At 41.7% G+C, this 24475-nt stretch overlaps 3 protein-coding genes across 3 annotated transcripts in view; 2 read left to right on the top strand and 1 right to left on the bottom strand.

Moving 5' to 3' along the window:
* Positions 1 to 678: 678 nt before the first annotated feature.
* Positions 679 to 13826, top strand: ankfy1 (ankyrin repeat and FYVE domain containing 1). The gene is made up of 25 exons (XM_018691403.2): positions 679 to 779; positions 2699 to 2906; positions 3225 to 3343; positions 3822 to 3957; positions 4104 to 4227; positions 4825 to 4974; positions 5101 to 5266; positions 5528 to 5732; positions 5841 to 5909; positions 6333 to 6535; positions 6640 to 6737; positions 7295 to 7496; positions 7622 to 7720; positions 7828 to 7981; positions 8316 to 8484; positions 8977 to 9095; positions 9329 to 9485; positions 9597 to 9797; positions 9900 to 10076; positions 10172 to 10319; positions 11035 to 11125; positions 11331 to 11455; positions 11558 to 11704; positions 11843 to 11933; positions 12072 to 13826. Exons 1-25 carry the CDS (start codon positions 770 to 772, stop codon positions 12202 to 12204), a joined length of 3501 nt encoding a protein of 1166 aa, XP_018546919.1. The 5' UTR covers positions 679 to 769; the 3' UTR covers positions 12205 to 13826.
* Positions 13704 to 16111, bottom strand: LOC108893404 (neuferricin). Its single transcript, XM_018691404.2, has 4 exons — positions 15739 to 16111; positions 15486 to 15626; positions 14302 to 14488; positions 13704 to 14140 (listed from the first exon to the last, which is right to left on the bottom strand). Exons 1-4 carry the CDS (start codon positions 15992 to 15994, stop codon positions 13966 to 13968), a joined length of 759 nt encoding a protein of 252 aa, XP_018546920.1. The 5' UTR covers positions 15995 to 16111; the 3' UTR covers positions 13704 to 13965.
* Positions 16112 to 16159: 48 nt separating this feature from the next.
* The window catches only part of zzef1 (zinc finger, ZZ-type with EF hand domain 1), a 29437-nt gene continuing 21121 nt past the window's right edge, over positions 16160 to 24475 (top strand). Inside the window, 20 exon segments of the mRNA XM_018691402.2 lie at positions 16160 to 16712; positions 17303 to 17447; positions 17575 to 17769; positions 17916 to 18099; positions 18226 to 18425; positions 19075 to 19285; positions 19457 to 19573; positions 20147 to 20325; positions 20589 to 20687; positions 20812 to 20903; positions 20999 to 21144; positions 21335 to 21440; positions 22025 to 22243; positions 22693 to 22784; positions 22907 to 23124; positions 23288 to 23421; positions 23529 to 23599; positions 23693 to 23807; positions 23919 to 24084; positions 24294 to 24415. Of these exon segments, the coding sequence (XP_018546918.1) occupies positions 16299 to 16712; positions 17303 to 17447; positions 17575 to 17769; positions 17916 to 18099; positions 18226 to 18425; positions 19075 to 19285; positions 19457 to 19573; positions 20147 to 20325; positions 20589 to 20687; positions 20812 to 20903; positions 20999 to 21144; positions 21335 to 21440; positions 22025 to 22243; positions 22693 to 22784; positions 22907 to 23124; positions 23288 to 23421; positions 23529 to 23599; positions 23693 to 23807; positions 23919 to 24084; positions 24294 to 24415 (3225 nt within the window). The 5' untranslated portion in view covers positions 16160 to 16298.

Consider the following 24475-nt stretch of genomic DNA (forward strand, 5'->3'; position numbering starts at 1 on the left):
TGAAAAAAAAAAAAATTAACTTGATCACCTGTTATGGTCACAAAATACATGTACAGTACTCCTACAGTTTTATTTATAGGGACCAAGCATATGCCACACTGCCATAAGTGGCCCCACTAGAACAGACCATGAGTATACCCAGTTCAGCAGCTTAATTTTACAATGACCTCAAACCTCAAAACAGTGTCAGATAAGTAAGATGTACCTCTTGCCATAAATGAATCAAACTTTGCATTTATTGTTTTTGTTTAATACAAGGAGTACTTTGGAGTCCCCTTCCTATTGTATGAATATGCCTGGCACATTAGTACGACTTCTCATCTCCGAGTCGGGAGTTTACGAGGAGCACCTGAAGGCAACACTAGTTTTACAGCCGTTGACTGGCTTGGGCATACATACCGTAGAGTACACACCGTGGAGCCAAGAGTCTTACAACTCTTGTCAGTGACAACAATCCTCCATACTCTCAAACTCACAATGAAATCACAAGAGACTATGAGTTTTCACCCAGAATTTCTGTTTTCTTGGGTATCGGTAGAAAATTATCAGCTTCAGCACTGTTATGAACCGCTTCTCAATTAGAAGCATGTATATAAAATTAGAAATAATATGGTAAATTCAGTGTATGCGGAACAGTTATGATCTTGCACTGGTCATGTGATAAACAAATCGGTTAACGTGCTTTTGAACGCATCACCATTGCTTACTATCTGTCTCCTCGTCATATCGCGATAGAGACCATCAGGCCACGGAGCTAACGCTGAGCAACATGGCGGAAGGTATGAGATTGATTTTTTTGACTATTAGGCACACTCCCTTTTATACTCGTATGCTTGTTGAATTGTCGGACTGAATCAACTAGTGTCTTGGCAATTTAATGGACCGTGCATTGTCTGTGGTTAAAAATACGAAGCACTGCGACACCCTCCTTGTCACACTCATCTTGCCAGTGAGCAAGCTCTGCCGTTAGCTCTCGTTGATGTTGCTAGCTGAATTTTAGAGCGAAGAGTTTGGCGAACCGGGCAAGAGCTGATGTTGGTGGTTTGGGCTACGAGGAACAGCTTTTGTTAAGGAAGACTGCTGGTTTGCTACGCAAGAAGAAACCTTATGTTAATTCATAGAATTCGCAGATATTGCTGATATTAATGTCTAGCTAAATGTCAACGTCATGGGTGGCATCAAACTGTCTGTTTAGCTGTAATTTCGTAACAGTAAACGCTCCCTGAGCTGTTGCTATTTTGTCCATGAAGATAGATCTGTTTAAGGCAAAATTTAATGCTAGTGCTATTGAATGGAAGGTAAATACGGGACAGGAATCTTCACAGGACAAGGGAGGTGTCACTCCCTGTCAGGTATCATCTGCACCACCTGGCAGAAGTGCCATGGCCAAGGGCACCACCTATATTTGGCCCAGACATAAGGGAACGTCTGCTGTGTGTTCCTCCTTAAGGGAAATCTGCTTACCAACTTGAATCCGGAGAACAAACACTCCAACCCGTGGTGTTACTGTGTGTGTAACTGCTACGTTTCTACTGAGCAGAGGGCATATTTGTTTGGACATGTTAAATTATTGTTTTAGCCTGCACCTCAATTAAACAGTTACTTTATAAAGAGAGGGAGCTTTTTTCCCTTCAAAATGACTCTTGCTGTACCTGTAGCCTGTTGTCAGTAGCACAGTTTGGTGGTATTTTCATTGTTTTGTATATACTATTACAGGTAGTACTTTTAGTTTATTGTTATTCAAAGTCTGGAACAGACTAGATCATGTTTGCAAGTTCTGACAAAGTTGAGAACATTTTGTATGAGTTAGGGTGCATTGTTTTATTGTCAAGGGTTTGTCATACATGTGGTTGTCTTGTGGGGCATTTTTCAAAGTTTGAGATATAATTAATTTTGCAGATGCATTAGTGATGCCTGATAAGCCTGCAAAACAAAGGAGGATTATAATATATCCAAAAAATGTGTCCAGCGGCAGGTCCGTTGGCCCTAAGCTGCTGCTCCAGGATACCACCCTTCCTGTGCTGAGCTGATCAGGTGGTTTTCAGAAACACCCCCTTTCTGTTCCTCATGACCAGTAGCCATGCCAGTAACGGTTTACGAGGGAGGACAAAGTAACGTGCCGCCTCAGCATTCTTTCTTCACTAAAACTTTACTGGTTTAGAGGAAGGAAATGGGCCTCACTTAAAGTCTGTGGACTCTTGGCTGAGACATGAATCAGTATTGTAACAAAAAATTCTGTAGAAAGTGTGTGTCAGTTAGAGGAACAGGGAACATTTGTCCAGACAAATTAAGTCTCATTGGATTTGCCATAGTCAGTTTGTAAGACTGAGGAATTTGGTTCTTGCACAGAGAATGCTGAATCAACTGTTTCTGTGCAACTTTGGTCACATGGGAAAGTGATTGTAACAAGGAATAAGCCATTAGTGCTGTAGGTGCAAATCCAGCTCACAACCTTTATGGTATGCTTCTTCCTGCCATGTCATCACTGCTATAAAAGTCATCTTTAATCAGTAGTAATGTTTTTGTAATATCTCTTGGAATATCTTGGAAAATAAATTGTGTAAAACAAATCCCAAACACTAGCTACTAAAAAGCCCAGTTGTAACTTGTGCTCAGAAATAGGTCTGTTTAACCTACTTTTGTATCCCTGCATCTTGTTTTGTCCTCTGTCTGTCTCCTTTACCTTGATGTGGGACAGAGGAGGTGGCCAAGCTGCAGAAGCACCTGGCCCTGCTCAGGCAGGAGTATGTGAAGATGCAGCAGAAGCTGGCTGACACAGAGAGGCGTTGTGCTGTGCTTGCTGCTCAGGCCACTGGCCAGGGCTCCTCCAGCCCTGCAGCCACAGACACCTTCATCAGCCGTCTGCTGGACATCGTGGCCGACCTCTATCAGCAGGAACAGTACAGGTGAGCCTTATGACTGGAGTGGATGGTTACAGGTTTTGTTTTATCCAGAAGTCCTGCAAACATTATATAGTTGTGTGTCTGGTCTATTGTGTGGTATGTGATACAACCCACATATTCTGCTATGGTAGCAGTTGATGGGCATGAAACATGAAAGCCTTAGACTGAGGGTCATGATTTGAGTGTTATTTAGTGTTCTAGGTAACATATTGATACGTGAACATATTGACCAATCTTTGTTTATTCGATAGCCTCAAACAGTATTGAAGACCTAGAATATTTGTGATGCATACTTAGTTTCTCTGGGTTATGATTTTACAGTGATCTGAAAGTGAAAGTGGCAGGGGAGAAGCTCAGTGCCCATAAATTTGTATTGGCTGCCCGCAGTGATGTCTGGAGTCTGGCCAACCTGGCCTCCACCTCTGAACTGGACCTGTCTGGTAAGCAACCCTGGTGTGGCATCACTGTGTTATAGGAGTAGCTTCGCTTGTAATGAAAATTCACATATTATTTACTTATCTCTCGTTCAGTTAACATGCTTGGGTTAATAGATGATGACTGAATATTTATTTTGGAGTGGATTCTGCAGATTGTCAAAGTCCAGTATTGGACCCAGTTTTGTTCTGAGTGGGTTTTGGCCTTCATGTTACTTTTCCAGTAAGCAAATCATTATGGTCTGGATGGATTCACAGAAATGTTAGAAATGTGAGTCAATCTTCAAACAAATATTTTTGTATGGAGATTGATCCCAGTGTTTCAAGATAAAGTAATAAATGTGATGTTGTTTTGCTGTGTCTCTAACTGATTGCTGTGTTGAATCCAGTGTTTGCACAGACTGAAATACATCAGTCAGAATTCTAGCAGGTTTTAAAGTGATCACTCAGTAATCTCTTGCTTTATGCCATAATTGATTCCCAGATTGCAAACCTGAGGTTGCCATGGCAATGTTGCGCTGGGCATACACTGATGAGTTGGAACTCAGTGAGGATGATGCCTTTCTTATTGACTTGATGAAGCTGGCAAACCGCTTCCAGCTTCAGCTACTCAGAGAGAGGTCAGCACAAGTCTACTGCCTTTTTCTTTGCAGGCTTCACTTAGACCTTAATTGTTGCTAGTGGCAGCACTGCTGTTGCAGAACATTTATAGTGCAACACATGTGGCTTAATGTCCTGGAATATATGTGTTTTTCCACTGAGACAGATGTGAAAAAGGTGTGATGTCCTCAGTGAATGTCAGGAACTGCATTCGCTTCTACCAGACAGCTGAGGAGCTAAATGCCACCACCCTGATGAACTACTGTGGGGAGATCATCGCCAGTCACTGGGTGAATACCTTAAGACAGTGTTTGTACATGGTCAACTGGGCAATTGTGTGTGGGATGAATTAACAGTTATGTTTTTTTTTCAGTGATGCATTTCCAAATCGTAGTTTGCTATCTGTGTAGATTATATGATAATCTGCTTATTTTACACTTGTCCTCAGACCTGAGACATCAAAGTAAGTATCCCACTTCTGAATCCACCAGCCAAGTTTAACCAGACCTTGTGTCTCTCTGTGGGTTAATCTTCTTATGCTTACTCCTTTTTGATGGCTCAGAGATTGTGTGTGTATTACTCTCACCATTCATGATACAATAAATCCAGGGAGGCCACAGCTCGTCAATCGTCAAGGTTATCTTAATGACTTTGGTGTAAAAAATGACTAGCTGTCACCAGCTTTGGACACCTCCAGTCTTCTTTTTTCTGTTTTCATTTGCTCTTTTATTTTTAATCATGACAGCAAGGAATTCTTTGGCTTAATAGTAGTTATTTTGAGATTTATGGCTGTAGTGGTTGACACTTGTTGACATTTTCCATCATGGTCCAGTTCTGATTTTTGATACTGAAGCCTTGTGTGTATTTCATTCACTGTCATTTATTAGGATGATCTGAGGAAAGAAGATTTCAGCACCATGAGTGCTCAACTTCTGTACAAGATGATCAAATCTAAAACCGAGTACCCTCTCCATAAAGCCATCAAAGTTGAGCGAGAAGATGTGGTCTTTCTCTATCTCATCGAGATGGACTCACAGGTCAGTTCACAACAGATGCCCTTGATTAACTGCTCACTAACATCAGTGGGGTAGTTTATATGTTCCTCATTATGCTATAGACAGGTTTTATGTTCTGTTTTTGATGTTGTTATTTTGTGTTTTCAGCTACCCGGCAAACTAAATGAATTAGACAACAATGGTGACCTGGCATTAGACCTGGCACTCTCCCGTAAATTGGAAAGTATTGCCACCACTCTGGTTAACAACAAAGCCGATGTGGATATGGTGGACCAGAGTGGCTGGAGCCTCCTGCATAAGGCCATCCAAAGAGGTGTGAAGTCACTATTATAACAGTTAATGTCACACATGTTTCTTGTAAAAGTGGTTTCCAAACTAATCTAAAAATAAACCTCCCAAGATACCCACTTGATGAAATGATGAAAGTAAACAGTTTTACTCGTTTTATTTGTGGAATCACTCTGCCCATTTTAGGGCTTTTTCTGGACTTTGTTGCTGTGTGAACATTAGAGTTAATACATGAAAGCAGAATTTCTTTCTTTATAACTGTGAATCTTTCTCCCCCTCTTTCCAGGTGATGAATTTGCCTCCATCTTCCTGATTCGCCACTCAGCTCAGGTGAATGCAGCCACAGTGGGGGCTGTGGAAACCCCACTTCACCTGGTCTGTTCTTTCAGCCCCAAGAAACACTCTGTGGAGGTGATGAGTGGCATGGCACGAATTGCAGAGGCTCTGCTCAAGACCGGGGCCAACCCCAACATGCAGAACAGCAAGGGCAGGTAGGTCACAGAGCTCTTGGTTTATGAACTTAAATGGATTGCAGGCAGTGGCCAGCTACCTTGAAAGTACGATTGTGCTTCAGTTTTTTTGTTTGTTGTTGCTTTTAGAACTCCATTGCATGAAGCTGTGGCATCAGGGAATGAGCCAGTGTTCAGCCAGCTACTACAGTGCAAGCAGTGAGTTACATTCTGCCTTCATATGGAATTATTGAGTTTTTTCCTGACATGAAGAGACACACATTGTCTGCCTCACACATTGTTGTTCAATTAATTGAAAAAACCACAACAAGCTAATAGACTAAAATGGATAATGTAATAATTCCATCTTATTTTTTTTATAAAAGTTTTTTTTTCTTTTTCTATGCCATGCTAACAAATAAGAACAGTAGACAACAAATGTAACCTACTCTTATGGGCTATGTCATTTTTAAAACAACAGTATACAGGACAGATAATGAATTCACAAAATTCTAATTTCAAAATTTCTAATGGACACAGCCCTGTTTGATATATTCAAGTACATATCATAATACCCTGCACATCATTTACCGCCAATGATAATCCTGCATGTAACCTGGTGTAATCTGTCCATCTTGTTAGGCTTGACCTGGAACTCAAGGACCATGAGGGCAGCACAGCTTTGTGGCTGGCCCTGCAGTATATCACAGTGTCTTCAGACCCCTCGGTAAACCCATTTGAGGATGATGCACCAGTAGTGAATGGCACCTCATTTGACGAGAATAGCTTTGCTGCACAGCTTATCCAGAGAGGAAGCAACCCTGATGCACCTGACACTACCGCAGGTGCTTTCTAATAATCTCACTACATTCATATTTGTCTAAGTGGAATGTTGTTTATTCCTTTAACACATTTTCATCTTCATCCCCCTTCACTCTATCCTCTGTAGGAAACTGCCTCATGCAGAGAGCAGCCCGAGCAGGCAATGAGGCAGCTGCTCTTTTCCTAGCTACTCATGGAGCAAAGGTCAACCATGTCAACAAATGGGTGCGTGTATGAATGTTAACCACATAACAGCCAAACAGTTGCATAGTTTCAGACCTGTAGTGTGCAGGTAGTATGTCCTTTAGACAGACAAATCATGACCTTTATTACAGTGCCTCCAAGCCAATCTGTGTAATATTTCTTTCAAAGGCTACAGGAGGGTGTCAAGTACATCAGCCTCTTTGACTTGTATCAAAATTGGGCCTGTGGCATCAAAGATGTCAACTCAGATGTATTTTAAAGACAGTCCGAGAAAATTACAAATGACAGGCTTTCTTTTCATCGGAAAAACAGAGAGTAGAGTTACATATTTACATTGTACCCCTCATGTCATTGAAGATAACAGATTTTTTTTATTCTAGAGATCTCTTCTTTCACGTAATACTGGGGTGGCATCAATACATTAGTAACATGCAGTAGATTGGGTTGAAATGTAAAATCTACATTTTTTCATACCTTCAGGACAGAAAAGTAACTTAATAAGTTAAACCCAAATCATACCGTGAGGATTATTTTGTATTGCTTATAAAAACTGTTTTAATCCTTTTACTTTCTTTCAGGGTGAGAGCCCGCTTCATACAGCATGTCGCTCTGGCCTGGCAAGCCTGACGGCAGAGCTGCTCCAGCAGGGGGCCAACCCCAACCTGCAGACCCAGAAGGCTCTGCCTGACGACACTCTTGGTGTGGCTCTGCAGACCCCCCTCCACATGGCCATTGCTCACAACCACCCAGATGTGGTCTCGGTCATCCTTGAGCAAAAAGGTCAGCATATCTTTTGGGAGTCTGATACATTTGAATGCCTGTAACTGTAGAAATGGGAGGTATGTTGAGCTATTTCTGGTTTACCTCACTATACATTATCAAATAATCTACTATGTCTATTGTAGCCAATGCGCTTCATGCCACCAACAACTTCCAGATCATTCCAGACTTCAGTCTCAAGGATTCTGTGGACCAGACCGTGCTGGGCCTGGCCCTCTGGACAGGTACACAGCACTGCACCTAGTAATTCTGCATGATCAAAAGCACCTTTTTGGCTAGGTTTGGTGATCTGTGTGTATGATGCCTGACATGTATCATTTGGCCCTGTCAGGTATGCACATTATAGCAGCTCAGCTGCTGGGCTCAGGGGCTTCTATCAATGACACTATGTCCAATGGACAAACCCTGCTTCATATGGCCATCCAGAGACAGGACAGCAAGAGCGCCCTCTTCCTTCTTGAGCATCAAGCAGACATCAACGTTAGGTAATGTGTGGGTTATAGTGCACTTATAAAGCATTTGTGCAGTTATAGACTGTTTTTAGGATTATTAGAGATATTACAGGAAATGAAGGGGGTGAACTGGGATCTTTGTCGTTTGTGGTTGGTTGAAATCACAAATATTTAAAATTATGTAACAGGGAAGGATTCTTTGATTGTACCATTATTAGAGACAAATTCATTTCAGGTATTATTTAAGTAAACTCACTTTCAGTGGAAAGTGAGTGGTGTGAAGTGAAGTGAAGTGGTGTAAGTGGTCTAAATTGTTCTTACAAGAGTTCTGCATCTTATGTCTTTTTTGTTTTTCCTCCACTACAAGGACCCAAGAGGGACAAACAGCATTACAGTTGGCCATCAGTAACCAGCTGCCTTTGGTGGTAGATGCCATTTGCACAAGAGGAGCTGATATGTCTGTGGTTAATGATAAAGGGGACCCTCCACTGTGGCTGGCTCTTGAGAATGGCCTAGAAGATATTGCATCCACGCTGGTGAGACAAATTCATATGCAACCAATTTAGAGATAACAGTGCTTTTTTAGTTCCTCATTGGTATGCTGTCAGTTGTTAACCAAACTAAAACAGAATCTTACTGAGATGATGCCTTGGGGGTAGTTAGAAATGATATTTAAATAAAAAAGGTTGATTAAATATAGGATTCCTTATCCAGAATGGAAAAAATAATATACTTACCTTTGTATTAATTGAAACATGAGTAATAGTGCATTATATGTCCATAGAACATCCATTATGTTGTCCATATTTGATGTCAGTATTATCCAAAACAAAATTACTATTAACCACTGCTGTTGTGAAGTCAAAGAGCTGCACAAATCCATACCGACCTGTGTTCACACCAGGAACACTTTATCTGCACTCTGGCTTTATTATAGGCAGCACATATGTTTTTTAGATTCCTGTCTGGGAAACATCATAATTTCTTGCTTTTTGACTTGTGTTTTGTCACCTGTTTGTCCAACCTAGGTCCGCCATGGCTGTGATGCGACTTGTTGGAACACAGGGCCCTCTGGCTGCCAGCAGACCCTCCTGCACAGAGCTGTCGATGAGAATAATGAGGTCTCTGCTTGCTTCCTCATCCGCAGGTCTGCCAAGTCTCCTTACACTGTGGGAAATCCTAGATGTACATATTTGCATAGACTAAATTTTTTGGATATGGGTAAATAATAAATGCTAAAATTTTAGGGAGGTTTGTCAAACAAAATGATGACACACACAAAAATGTAATCAAAATAAAACTAGTAACCTGTCTGTTTACAAGTTTGATGTACTGAGATTGATGTATCTAGGTGTGTTAACTTACTGTCTGTGTCCACAGTGGGTGTGACGTGAACAGCCCCAGGCGGCCAGGCCCTAACGGGGAAGGAGATGAAGAAGCCCGAGATGGACAAACGCCCCTCCACCTGGCAAGCAGTTGGGGACTGGAGGAGGTGGTGCAGTGCCTTCTAGAGTTTGGAGCTAATGTTAATGCACAGGTTAGTCCCGTCACATCAGGGGCTCCGCAGGATAAACCAAATGAGATTACATGGTGAGTTGTGAAGATGCTCTTTTCTCACTGTTTAATCCTGTGTCTGTCAATCTATCAGGATGCAGAGGGCAGAGCTCCCATCCATGCTGCCATTAGCAGCCAGCACAACGTCATCATACAGCTCCTCATTTCCCATCCAGACATTCGCCTCAACATTCGTGATCGTCAAGGAATGACCCCCTTTGCCTGTGCCATGACGCACAAGAACAATAAGGCAGCAGAGGCTATCCTCAAGAGGGAGCCAGGTGCTGCTGAGCAGGTAGCACTGACATAAATCTAAATAAATCTTCAGGATTACTGTTGCACCAGTAAAAAAATATGTGCAGTTACAGTCTGACCTCAAACTTCTTTTTCTGTCTAGGTGGACAACAAAGGCCGCAACTTTCTCCATGTGGCTGTGCAAAATTCTGATATTGAAAGTGTCCTATTCCTCATCAGTGTCCAAGCTAATGTCAACTCCAGGGTTCAGGATGCAGCCAAACTCACCCCTCTCCACCTGGCTGTCCAGGCTGGATCTGAGATCATTGTCCGCAACTTGGTAGATTTTTGTTGCTCCCCTGCATTTACTATTCCTGCCAGTTTAAGTGTTACTGCAAGAGTGGTGCAGTTGATACTGTTTCTTTCTGTTTCCAGCTGCTTGCTGGAGCCAAAGTAAATGAGCTGACAAAACACAGACAGACAGCACTACATTTGGCTGCCCAACAGGACCTGGCCACTATTTGTTCTGTGTTGCTGGAGAATGGAGTAGACTTTGCTGCTGAGGATGAGAATGGCAATAATGGTACTTTATATCATTTTATCTTTATATCTTTGTGATCTGGGTTGCTTCTCCTAAACATATGATAGTCAAATTGACAAATTTCCATTGTAAACAATGATCAGATTACTAATTGATTTAGAGGCTAGTCTCTCATTCACCTCTGCTGTTACTGAGAAACAGAACAGTTGAGTCAGTTCAGTCCTTAGTCATAAAGCAGGTTGCCTTCCAAATACCAAAGTGCAGTTTTACCAGTAAAGCAGTGCAGAATATTTATTTGACTTCATTGTTACAATTCTCATTTACTTATTGTCAGTATACAGCAAATTCAAAAATCTGAAAGACATGTAGTACCACTGTGTTAAAGCTTACTATACTGCCATCACTGATGTGCACAGTGGCCAGAGGTTGCTAGTCCTGTGGATGTTTTATTTTAGTTCACACAATATGTGTTCAGCTATACTGATATCTAGATTATCAATGTTATTTCACTAGAAAGTTCCTCAATATAATGGGCTATTTCAGATTTTTATTTAAAAAATAACATGGTTTAAGTTTTGACTCATGTAGCTTGTAGATGCTACTGTTCAAAGGAGGCATTGCTTTCACCTTCTTTCAATTTCTGTTGGAGTTACTCTATTCAGCGTTGTGTAATTGATTATACATTGTTGCCCAGCCGCTAACATGTGAATAACATTAACATTACTTATTTCCTCTGTTCTTCCTGCTGTCTCCTCAGCTCTGCATCTGGCTGTGATGCAGGGGCGCCTTAACAATGTCAGAACCCTTCTCACAGAATCCAACATTGATGCTGAGGCCTTTAATCTCAGGTACACTCAGTTTCTTTCTTAGTCAGTCCTTTCCTTATCATCAAATTAAAAAGACATCTAATGATAGTTTGGCACATAATTAATTCATAGAAAGACAGTGAAAGCTTTTTAAAAATGTATGCAACATTTTAGCGTGATGAATAACTCTCTGTAGACTGTAGTGTCGACTTGCCTGTTTCCTCCCTTTTCATGTCTGTCGGCCTAGGGGTCAGTCACCAATGCATGTACTAGGCCATTATGGGAAAGAGAATGCTGCCGCCATTTTTGAGTTGTTCCTGGAGTGTATGCCTGAATACCCTCTGGACAAACCAGATAATGAAGGAAACACAGGTACTGTAGCTTGCTTAATTATTTTTGTCATTAATTGTATGAACATATTGCAATAATACCAATAGTACACTTTTGATGAAATAACTTTGTATTTTATTGCAGTTCTACTCCTGGCCTACATGAAAGGAAATGCAAACCTGTGCCGTGCCATCGTGAGGGCTGGGGCTCGACTGGGCATCAATAATAATCAGGGCATCAACATTTTCAACTACCAAGTGGCAACCAAACAGTTGCTCTTCCGCCTTTTAGGTAAGTTTTTACTCTTCACTGTGCATTCAGGGTTCACCATACTAGTATATTAAACGGACAATTCCACATTAAGTGAGCTGTCAGTGTATTTGATGCCCATGGTGATAACTAGGCTAATATTTATTTCCATTTGTTTAGATATGCTGTCCAAAGAGCCCCCTTGGTGCGATGGGTCCAACTGTTATGAATGTGCTGCCAAGTTCGGTGTTACAACAAGGAAACATCACTGGTTAGTACCATGATTTTTTAAAATATGTTTACAATTAATAATGTGTTCTTAATTTCAGTCATTTTTTCACTTAATCATAAACTTTTTTTTTCTTAACTTTAATTAATCCTGTGTCTCCTCCTCGACCTTTAACTCCAGCCGCCACTGTGGGCGCCTGTTGTGCCACAAGTGCTCTATAAAGGAGATACCCATCATCAAGTTCGACTTGAACAAGCCGGTGAGGGTGTGTGACATCTGCTTTGATGTACTAACTCTGGGTGGGGTATCGTAATGCAGTGGCCTGGGTATCCTTCATCCTCCGACACTGGCCATGCCAGGTCCAACTTGGCACAGTTCTTCAGGCACACCATGAGAAGGGACATCAGTAGCAGGACATACTAACAAGAGATTTCCCAGACAGTTGTGGACTATCGCCTTTATACTATTCCAGTCTATGAAAAACTATTAATGTTCTAGAGGGACGTTTCAAATAGAAAGTAAAAGATTGTCTTTTTGTTTCTGTTTTGATCAAAGTATCTTAAAGTGGATATAAGCAGCTCTCCGGCTTGGTGACGGCTGGACTGAGTTTGTTAATCAATTTCCTGAGATAAATACCGTATGTTTGTGTTGATGAGCTCTTATCACAAGCAGGTAACTGCAGTACACAGACGTTTCAGTTCAATGATAAACATGCAAATGATCAAATCACTTTTGAAGGGGGTCTCCCTCTTCTCTGTTGAGATATTTCACCATCAGCAGCCTTCATGCTATGTGACCTGCCCAAAGCCAAAAATTCACTGCTACAAAATGAATATTCACATTCATATAAGAGCTGAGGCTGCTGTCAACCAAGAAGAGTAAAATTATAAATGCCCATAGATCACTAGATCTACAAGGACTGAACTATCAGCATGTTCTCTGTAATCTGTCATTGTTCACTCTTCTGTCACCCTAACTCTGTATTGACTGGATGAAGTGGGACAGGCATGGAGGATTTAAAGGGAAAGCAACTCTACTGATTTTTACAATGAGCATCGTTTCCAAATGAGATGCATTCAGTTACATTCAGAATTATGACATTGACATTGTGTTAATTTACTGTTAGAGATGATAGATGGCACAAATAGACAAAGATTAAATTTTCCATGAAATTGGGTTGTTTTTCACCATGATTGGTACATTTTGTGTTGTGTGTATCATGGGAATCCACCAAATTAAGTGGAAATGCTCAGTTTTTAAAATGGCAAGTTGGAAATTGTGACCTGAGAAAGCCTTTTTTTTCTTATGAGAGGAATATAAATGTGGTGCCCAAAACAAAATTCTGCAGTCTGCAGTCCTCCTCCTCAGTTACAGAAACGCCTATTATGCCTATGCATGTCATTTTAATTTGTAGCCTTTATGTGTCATGGTCATTATCGAAAATCATATCTGAAAATCAGTCACCAAATACTACATTCCATTTTTGACCTGCCAGGAGGTCCTTGTAAGAAGTTGTGATCATAGTCCCCACAATGTTGCCTCAAGTCAAGTTCTCTTGACCCATCACATTTAACGCTTCTTGATTTCTAAGCCTAACAGGTGCACTTTATCAAGATCACATGACATTTCCGATCATTGGGGAGAATGTGGAGCAGAGGGGTGGCCAGGTAGTGGGGCCTCTTTAAGTATTGTTAAATTGTACAGATAAATGTGTGATATTTTTGACCACTACAACTGTTTTGTACTTTAATGCAGTTTGTGCTTGTCATTGTGACAAACCTAAATCTTGCCTCTGTTAATCTTTTATGCACATTGTTTAATCTTTTATGCACATTGTATTGTATCTGTATGCTCAGATATCTAGCCGGTCTCTTCCTGGTGTATCCTTTTAGAGAAAGGGAGGACAACTTTACATAAAGGTCATCAAAAACAAAACATTTTTTGATTCTTATTCTTTATTATGAATAATTTCATTGCTGTGATTTACTAGTAAAAATCCCTGTGTTTTCTTGAGGTTTGTGCTGCTAAATAGCAGGCTATGAATAGGTCAATTTTTCTGGGCTTGGCCCAGCGACTAGAATTCTCCAACGGAGCATGACTCAGCATGTGAAGGGCAGCCTTCATATTTCTGTAGTTTGGGGTCTTCCTCTGCTGCAGATGGGTCTTCAACACACACACATCGAACACCACTGGATCCTGCAGAGAAGAGTTTTCGCGGGACACCTGTCCAGTCTCTTACCACTCCACCACTGAAGAGGAAAAACAGATCAGTGTAGTAAATCTTGACATATACCAACTATTCCTGCTAATCTAAGACATGCACTATTACAGGAATGCAGTACATCACAACATTGCAATCATGTGCCCTGTACGCTTGTTAATATTTGATTAGGCCAGAACTATTCTATACCTCTTAGTGGAGCACCAGACTCTCCCTCCCCTGGCAGCATTCCACTCTGAGTTGCAGGCAGGGAAGTGCACCATCTCAGCCTCAGACTGGGCCTTGATTCGCTGGCCTTCTGATAGTGATGCTTCTACCTGCAACAAGGCCTCTGTAGGCTGTCCAGTCTTGCTATAGAACCGGCCTATTACCAGACCTGAAATTCAAGATGGGAGAGGCTGTTTATTTTTTTTTAACTGAGGATGATAGATATCTGTGGATATGGAGAAAAAGCAGTGTGAGATAAGCCAGCAGTTATTTTTTAAAACATTACACATCCATCAAGGGCTGATGCAAGACTGCACATGCTGTAGTTCCACAAATTTAAGATGTCCAGGTTTGCGTTAGAAAACCAGCTTGTGTCAGATATGGGGAAAAAGAGAAGAGCAAAATTGTTGTTTAACAACGGTTAAAGTTGTGAAGGTATTCTCCAAAAACTGAGAATGAAGTAATTTTCTGCTGCACAAACAAAAAGCTTTTCAATTTGCTTCCAAAATTGTGCCTTTTTTTCTCTAATCCGCAATAGTATATGTCCAACATGAACCAAAATTTAAAATGATCAGTTTTACTGTCACATATTACTGTTTGTGCCCACATTTAAATTTTTTTTTTCACATTAAATTTCATACAAATGAACATGTCAATATTTGTGTTTTACATCCTATAGTTTCCTATAGTGTTTATATAGAAAGGAGCTATATCTCTGGCTATCTGGATTAGGAAATACAGGTGCAATTTGGAAAATGGAAACCCAGTTTTACTTCTTTGGGATTAGGGAGAGGAACTGATGCGTAAAAACTACTGTCAACACTAAACCTAGATTAGGAAAAGTCATTATGATAAAACAATGTTAAGAATGTCTTTTAAAACTTATATAAAGGGCTGGGATCTTCATGGTCCCAAACAGAACATTAGGTTTAAGGCCCCTAATGCAGTACTGTTTAGAAATCCAAAAATCATGAGGGATTTTATGCAAGAGTAGTAGTACTGTTGAACTTCATACAGTATGCCAACCATTTAAAATTCACTATTAATGCTGAATTGAATCAATCTTACAAGGTGCTTGACAGGTAACTGTTACTGCTGACTAATTTTGATTTAGCGGGAAATGTGTTATACAAAAAAACAAAACCAAACAAACAAACAGCACATACCTACAGTCTGATAGTCTCTCTGGTAGAAAGCCAGCCAGTCATACAGGGCCACCACCTGCAAGAGGGAGAGACTGGACACATCATCTGTTAGACCACTTTTTGTGAAGTCTCCAGTGATGAAGGCCAGTGAGGCATCTTTGCCTGAAAATACAGACACACATTACAAGTATGAAGGATTAATGGAAAGTGGAAATCTACTGTTTGTTACTAATAGCTAATACAACAGGAATGCTGTAGGATAAGCGGGAACCACCTGCCATGAAGTGATAGGCACCACCTGGTCCATAGTGCTTGTGTCCTTTTTGCACATCAAAAACCTGTCCCAAAATGGCCAGGTAAAGGCCCTTGCTGCCTTCTTCGCCGTCGTACAGTGATAATTCATGTTTGCTCAGGAGCCGCACAGGGGGCCTCTGGGTTGATTCATGTCCAAATTTAAAGGACCACTCGCGAGGAATAAACAACACTGCCACCGACACTGATAGAATCGCCCCCAATATATAGCTGAGCATGCTGTTCAAACAAGCCTGTTGGTATTTCGACCATTTACATCACATCGTGTCTTTTTATTGAAAAACAGTGACACCGCAGGTGCTTCCGTGAAGGGAACGCCACAGCGCGTGCGCAACTTCTTAACGCAAAGGACGTTACAGGCAAGTTGACGTACAGTACGTCAATGCGGTAGTAGTGAACGGCAGAGCTCTAGCTGTAGGTGAACGTTTGAGAGGTCTGTGTACAGACCGGCACAACGTCTCAAAACTGACACCCAGTGGGCCGCAGAGATTCTCGGGGGAGCCCTAGGTCGGTGAAACAAACATGGGGAACGCAGAGAGCGGCTGCGGTGGAGGCAGCGGCGACGAGGAAGACATAGAAACGGAGAGTCCTGGCTTCGCGGAAGACAGTCCGGCCTCTGCAGCCACTGGCGGCGGTGTTGGAGGCGGTGGTGGCTCCGGTTCTGGGAGGAGCGGAAGGGGATCGAATAACCTGCCCGTGCCCACCGGTGGGCCACCTAGCCCCGGAGTCCTCTTAGAGCAAGTGAAACTGAGAGAAGCAGCGGCCCGTATTAGCGACTCAGGAGTCGCCATTCAGGAGTCTGTCCTGGCCGGGAATGAGGGTGTCCTGGTGCGGTGGCTAGAGGACCGGTTAAACCGAGGAGAGGAGTCTGTCAATGTCGAACAATTTTGTGAAATGCTTGAGAGCAGAGATGTCCCGAGAGATGAATGTGAAGAGGTATACAGACATAGAAAAGCGTGCCTCCCACAAGTGTTGTGAAATGTCATGATTTGTAATGTGCGTCCCAGGTGTAAAGGGTAGAACGGCTGATAGCTGTTGTTATGCTCATTTATGATGAGTGATTAGTAAATATGACTGCCTGGTGAGGTCATAAGAGGGGCAGATATCCTGTAATCTTAAGGATGTGCAATGAAACCATACAAATGAGCTGTCATTGGGTCACCTTTGCTTGCCAGTTTTATTGTCACTGGCATTTCAGCTTTGGCCTCTTTGAGCATAACACGCTGCTTTGTTGTCTGTTGGCTGACATTTGTTCAACCAAAGGTTGCAAATGAATGGGTTAACTAATGAATGTGTACTTTAGTCTGCCTTTGGCTTTGTGTAGGTAGACATGGAATGCCACTGTTTTGCTTTGAATACCACACGCTACATGGTTCCTTCAAATTATTGAAAGGATACCAACTGATTGGCCCATTTGTGTTAAAGAGTTGTATCCTTACAGGTTGTTGTGAATCTGTGCAAGAATGTAAGTGATTTTGTCAGTATGTAAAGTGTCACAATGTGAACTGTCTCTGTCCCTGTCTCAGGCTTTTGGACAGTTCGATGCAGAGGGGGATGGGGTGGTGGACGTAGAGAGCATGCTGATTGCTCTGAAGAACTCCAATGGAGCTAATCTACAGGGAGAGCTGAGTCATGTGATAAGACAACTACAGGCGTGCTCCTTAACCCCAGGTATGAGATGTGATTTGTTTACTAGGGAGTGCAAGCCCAAGCTTATTTGGATAGATATTGTCACTAGAAGGCAGAAGAGTTAGCCCTGAAAATCAATATCACCTCTTTCCTTGTATTGTTTCCACAGGTTTTGTTGACATATTCTCCAAGACCAAAGATCGGTTAGGGGCACATGCCTCTAAGATCCTTAAGTTCTTACACAGGAATCGTATTCCCAGCAGTGCCATCCCTTTCCCTATCTTAGAAGGCTACAACAGTATCTGCACCATGAGGTCCAGTGTGGTCCAGGACTTCTTGGAATTTCTCTTGCAGAAGGAGAAAGGTGAACACCAGACATGGGCATGAAAAAAAAAGTTCTGCTGTATATTTTAAGCATATGGTTACTGTATATACTTAAGCAGTGCAGTTGTGTCCCGTCTCCACACAACTTCAAGACAGTTTTCCCTAATCTGTATTTGTTTCTTGCAGATTTAGATATCCAGTACCGAGCAGAGCTGGACCGTGATCCAGAGGTGGACAAGGTCAAGGTGGTCACACAGTGCTACAGCACGATAGAAGCTTCATCCAATGTTGCTGACATTTACAAGATGACAAATGGAGAAACTGCATCTTTCTGGCAGTCAGACGGTAGTGCACGCTCACACTGGATCAGGTAATATGTGACTCAGTACTTCACAGCTGATTGTCATGCAAGCTTGATCCTTGATTTCTGGTGCTTTTGGCCCACACGTATATCATCAATTTTAGGGTTAGAACTCATCTCTTTTCTGCTTCACAGATTGAAAATGAAACCAGATGTGGTTTTGAGACGGCTAGCCATTGCTGTGGCTTCTAATGACCACAGCTACATGCCTCAGCTGGTTTCAGTTGCTGTGGGGAAAAACCGGCGTTCCCTGCAGGAAATCAGAGATATTCGTATCCCCAGCAATGTCACGGGCTACATAGCTCTCTTGGAGAATGCCAACATCACACATCCCTGTGAGTCACCACCTGTCAATCTATATGTTTAGCTGAGTGTTAATATATCTTGGGCCTGTGTGTTCCCTCACTGATGCTTGCTGGGAAACTTTGTTTCTCATTAGCTCCCCTTCAGTGAAGGCAGAGCATGCTGGGTTCATTGATAGTTGAGTGGTTAAATTCTTCACTTTTGAATCCACGTACAAGCTGCCATGAGCCTAGGATTGAAGGGATCCAATGCAGGGACACAGAAACTAGTCTAAAATGGACAAGCTTGTTTTTTTTATTCAGTGATATATAAATGGTTGAGAATATCATCAAGTGAGAATCAGAGGCACCTGTGAGCAAGAATAAAACAAATATTAGCAGAGGTTTAAATGATGGTGACAAATTCAGCTGTGCTACTTTAAAAGCTGTCCTGTGGTTTGCAGCTTGAACTATAGGCTGAATCAGTCACAGCCTGTCTGTGCTTTATGCTGCAAATGATTTGCTAGATTACAGTAAGCAAACTAGAATTCATTATTAGTAGAAGTCATCTGTTTTATTCCTGGCTCCCCAAGTCAACATCTATTTTATGTCCCTCTCAGAAGATGAAGCAACTGACTGTGGCATTTTTTCATGATGTATTCCATCAGTCTGCTAACCGCATTATCTCCTCACCAAACCCCAGATGTCCAAATCAACATTAAACGGTGCCTGAGCGACGGATGTGACACACGGATTCATGGCTTAAAGACTCTTGGATATCAGATTACCAAGAGTAAAGAGGTGTCTGTTTCAGATGCTTCAGCCATCTGGTACCTGTCTCTCCTCACCTCCTTGGTCACTGCCTCCATGGAGACTAACCCTGCACTGGCTCAGACTGTTCTTCAGAGCACACAGTAAGATGCACTACTCATGCTTTTGCATATGAATGATTAAAAAAAGAGTGTAACAATCTTTGTAAGTAAGTAACATGATGTTTCAGTTCTTATTGCATTGCAGTTAAATATAGTGATTTGTCCAGTCAGTGCCTGGTTTCTAAGGTTTCTTTGTGTTGTTCTCCCCCTTAGAAAAGCCTTACGGCATATGCCACCATTGTCCCTAACACCATCATCCACAGAGTTCCCCAAGTTCTTCTCTTTGAACATCCTGGAGGAGGTGGATGGATTTCTGCTCAGGATAGCCGAGTAATGACCTGCAGGGATTACATCTGCGCACTCACATCCATCACTGCCACACTGAGCTCATAACGCTGACATCATCACAACGAAAACAGACTAAAATCTTAGTATTGACTGTGTGGGTGATGACACATGATTAGCATTCCATTTAATGTACTGTAAATGCTCCAGTGGTGATCAGGGTCTATATCAATAAAAGCAGCAACAACATGATTGAAATAATCAAATTTAATAATTAAATTATCATGTTATTTTGCAGTAATGCATGTAACACTATGGCATTCACTATGGTGAAACATAAAACTGTCACACAATAAGCATTTTTCTTATCAGACCTTAATCTTCAGTTTGTTTAATTTCAAACATCCAAACTGTTAAAACCAGACTTTGAGTCCACACCTCCCCCCTGAAGCTAGACACAGGAGGAGGTTATGGATCATTCTATAGATATTCATGGCCATGTATGAATTTCTATTTAGCTGGCTAAAACACTTTTGGCTGTTTGAAATAGATTCTTATATAATACAACTACATGCATCTCCAAAACTAACTTGTGTTTGTTTCTGTGCTCCTGTGTAGCTGCTGTGTGAGTCCTGATGCAGAATTGACCCTCCTGGCCTTCGCTCTGGCCAGAGGTAGTGTGGCAAAAGTACTCCAGGCCTTGTCTTGCATCAGCGATCATTTAGAGGCAGAGTACAAGGCCTCCTCCCTCATCGTGTCCATGGCCTCCGTTAGGCTGCGACTACTCTATCGCAATGGTAATGTGACCAACCGTCCTTTACTCTCATTCACACGAGGACATTTGAGACCATAGAGCCAGGAGAGAAAGTGCTTAGACAAGGAGGAGATGCATTAGTGGACTATGCAGGAGAGAACTGCCTACTCTATTACAAAGATGCAGCGTGGTGATCATAGCCTCTCAGTGTAGGAATGAAATTATAACCTGTATGGAGGATGATCAAATGATTAACAGTGATGCCACAGAAAATGAACTGTCATAATGATTTATGTTGCATTGCAGGGAAGCCCCTCCAGCTGCACCTACAGGCCTGTGATGTAAAGAGTAAAGAGGAGAAATCAGGACCAGAGAACATGCTAACAGAATCTTCCACTGGAGATGGTACAACTGAGATCAGTAACAATTCATAAGTACAACATGTTCATACTGTACTTAAAGTACTTAAAGTACTTTAAGATGAACATGCTCCCAAGTATGGTTACAAATATGAATGTCTGCTCCTTAGGTTTTCTCACAGAGAGCGGCAGGAAGAAAGCCAGTGTTATCCTGTCGACAGAGGACCAGAGCAACTTCCAGGTCACTCAGATGAAGATCAAAGTGAGGCTCCCCATGATTTCACAGAATTAGTGATAATGCTGACAGTGATACAGGTCTACTGTACATAACACTTCTTCTCTTGTTTGTGTGATAAGGTACGAAAAGGAGCCATTGGAGCAAAATGTGGTTTGGTGTTTGCATACAAGGAGGAAGACCCATTTGATGCAGAGAAACATTTCAAGAGGTTCAAAAAGTATGACTCGTGGGACTACAAGGACTACAAAGAGTTTGTACAAGACAAGTAAGGATCCATCAGTAACAGTTTGAGTTTAATTATTCCTTACATTTTAGTTTAGTGTGCTTTTGTGTTTTGAGCACTTCAGTGAATCATTCAGTCTTACAGTAGAGAGTACAAGTAGTTTTCCTGTGTGTGGGGGGTCTGCTTTAGTGGTTTATGTGAATGGTACACCATGCTGTCACCTGACCTGCAGTGTGAAGATTCCAGCACAGTCTGAGGACGAGCCGATTGGCTGGTTTGAGCTCGAGGAGGACTGGAACGATGTGGAGATCAAGCTGCAGCAGTGTCGAGTTGCAAAGGTACATACTGCATCCAGTTAAGACTAAGATAGAATTTACTTAGTCTTCTTTAATCATTTGAACCTTATTGTATAACTTAAGGGTTTTGTATCTTATCCTTTAAGCAGTTTCCTCTTAAAGGATATTTGATAAGACTATATTTTATTTTTAACCCTAGTCCACAAATCCAATGAAAAATATAAAAAATACCAATAACTTGATCTCACCAACAGATATTTTCTGTGTATCCAAACATGATATATGTTATTCTGTCTGTGCCATAGAGCTCCATACTTATCCAAAAACTGTTCAGTACACATCAGTGAGCCACACTGTTGCACCAGATGGCATGTTACGTCATTACAATAAACATGGGCACTGCAGTTTATTTTGAGTCAACCCCACAACCATCATTCTGTTGTTGAAATACTCACAAGCTCATCCAATGTGTATTAATCTGCAGTTTAAGTAGTCCCCAACAAATGAACTACTATTTCCTGTTCAAGTAATGTTTGCTGAACACTGCACTGTCCAGTTCTTTTAGGAAATTGTTAAATCCTTGAAGGAATTATATCCCCAGTTAATTTTCCTTGTTTTTTTTTCAGTTCCTGATGGTGAAATTCCTCTGCACCAGGCAGGACTCTGCTGAACGCCTTGGTGTGCAGTCTGTCAGCTTCAGTGGTTACCTGTGCCCCGGGGCAGAGAGGCTGGGAGACCTAGATGATCTCAGTTCAGAGGGAGAGAGCGTCAACCATGATGCTGTCACTGGCCTTTGTCTACTCAACAAGACATTATTTTTCATTCAACAGCTTACAAGAGACATGGTAACTACTGATCAATGCTTGAAGGTGGTATAGTGTGTACAACATTTAAATATCATTAGTATTAGCAGTACATAGTACATTAGTATGATTACCATTAAATGCCATAATTCTGTAGCTGATAGTATATTTGTCTACTGAATTGCTTCATGGCACCACACAGCACAAGACCAAAAGGCCAATGAGAAAAATCTTCTGACATTATTTCCTCCTGTGGTCTTGTGTTGTACCATAGTAGTATATCTCATTTGCTGAACTAACTTCCTTCTTTGTGTGTTTTTTCTTTACTAATTTTCTTTCACTACATTGATGAGTCAGTCTGCTCACTTGTGACCATTAGCAGAAATTGTAACATCTCCTTTACAGTACTGCTGAACTTCTATTTCAGAATCTGTCCTGTTTTATTGTTTATCAGTTGTTGTGTTTAAACAGTTGTCTATCTGTTTGTGTAGGATGCCTCTCATTTCAAGCAGAAGTATCTTCTGGACTTCAATGGTCTCAGCCTCAGCCTCTTCTGGAACTTCTACAGTAAACTCAGGGAGATGTGAGTTATAAATACTGTGGGTGCATACATTCATTACAGCAATAATCAAACCCAGCAGTCTGTAGGAAAAATCTAGACATATTAAGTTCTCACCTGTAATCACGCATATGTCTTTGTCTCAGTGATGGAGAGGAGGTGTTGAAGAGCAGAGTTCTTCTGCTCCAGCTGATGCAGAACTGTTTCCCCATGCTGCCCAACCCACTGGATTCCCAGGGCCCAGAGGAGAGCAGAGCACCCAGTGAAGGAGCCGCAGCAGCTTGTCCATCCACATCCAGCAGTGAAGAGCCTGTGAACGAGTCTGTTAAGGCCGTGAGGGAGCTTTCCACTCACCTCTACCACAGTGAGAACCTGTCAACTTTCATACAGCTTGGAGTAGAAGACCATTATGGTTACAGGGTTAGATTTTTCTGTGGAGGCTCATTGGATAGTAGCAATTTCTCATGTTTAATTTCAAAGTGTTTGTGAAAATATGTGCAGTGATATTTACCATGGTTGTGTTTTAGTTGTGGATGGTCCAGAGGGTGAGACAGTAGTGGAAAAAGCTTTGCACAGGGAAGCAGTAAAGGCCATTCGCAATGGAGCTGCTGTTTTCTTCCCTGATAAACACGACAGGCGGGACAAACTCTTCCACATGATGGTGAGTTTATAAAAACAACAACAATAATGAGAATAATAGTAATGATATATGTTGATGATATAATAATATATAATGATATAATAATAAAATAATATTCCTTTGTACAGAAAAATGTTACTGAAGAGGATCAGCCAGAGTCGGTAAAGGTGACATTTGAATCACTTTGTAATTACTTCAGGTAAGCACATTGTAGATACATAAACACATCATCACATTCTCTCACACACTTAGATCACAATGGATCAGTAACAGCTGTGTTGTCTCTGTGCAGTGACCAGGATCCAAGTGGCCTTCTCCTGCTCCCACCTAAAGGAGCTTCTGCAGACTTTGACATCAGCCCCATACTGTCAGTCATGGAGACACTGCTGCTGGTGGCAGCAAGAGAGGTGAGACCTCTGTCACACACACAACATCCTCTCCATCTCTTCATGTCTTGAAGTGAAATTACATGTTTCTATCTACTTTTCTAATGTCCACCCTTTTCAACTGTTTCCTAGTGTGAAGTCATGATGGTGGATGGGAGTAGTGGAGCCAGCAGGGCGGTGCTGCTGTCCTTGTTCTGGGCACTGCAGGGTAGTCTGCTCTCCTGGTGCTACCTGCAGCTCAAAGGAGGAGCTTCCACAGCTGTCGCTATGGAGCTGGCAAGAGACATCCTTCTAAAATGTGAGATCCAGTGATAGTGTTGCATTGCTGAATCAAATTACCCTCTATTATCAGAGTTAGATTATGTGTCTACAGTTGGACAATATAACATGATCACATATCCTGATGATGATAAGTTAAGTGATTGTCCAACAGAGCAAAGAATTTGAGTAAAGTTTGTTGGAATAAATGAAAAAAAAATGGTTTATTTCAACCTGCTCTCTCAATAGATGTGGATCAGGTATTGGGAAGCATCAAGACCACCCTTGGTTCCCTGCTGGAGAGGCACACCGGTTCTGAAATCACTGACAAACTAGGCAGCTCCATCCTGGCCACAGTCTTCAGACAACTGGTAATACACTCTTATCTTGTGATTTTGAATTGCCTTCTCGCGCAGTTACAGAGTTGACTG

The sequence above is a fragment of the Lates calcarifer genome, linkage group LG20 (assembly GCF_001640805.2).
Source record: "Lates calcarifer isolate ASB-BC8 linkage group LG20, TLL_Latcal_v3, whole genome shotgun sequence".
NCBI lineage: Eukaryota > Metazoa > Chordata > Actinopteri > Centropomidae > Lates > Lates calcarifer.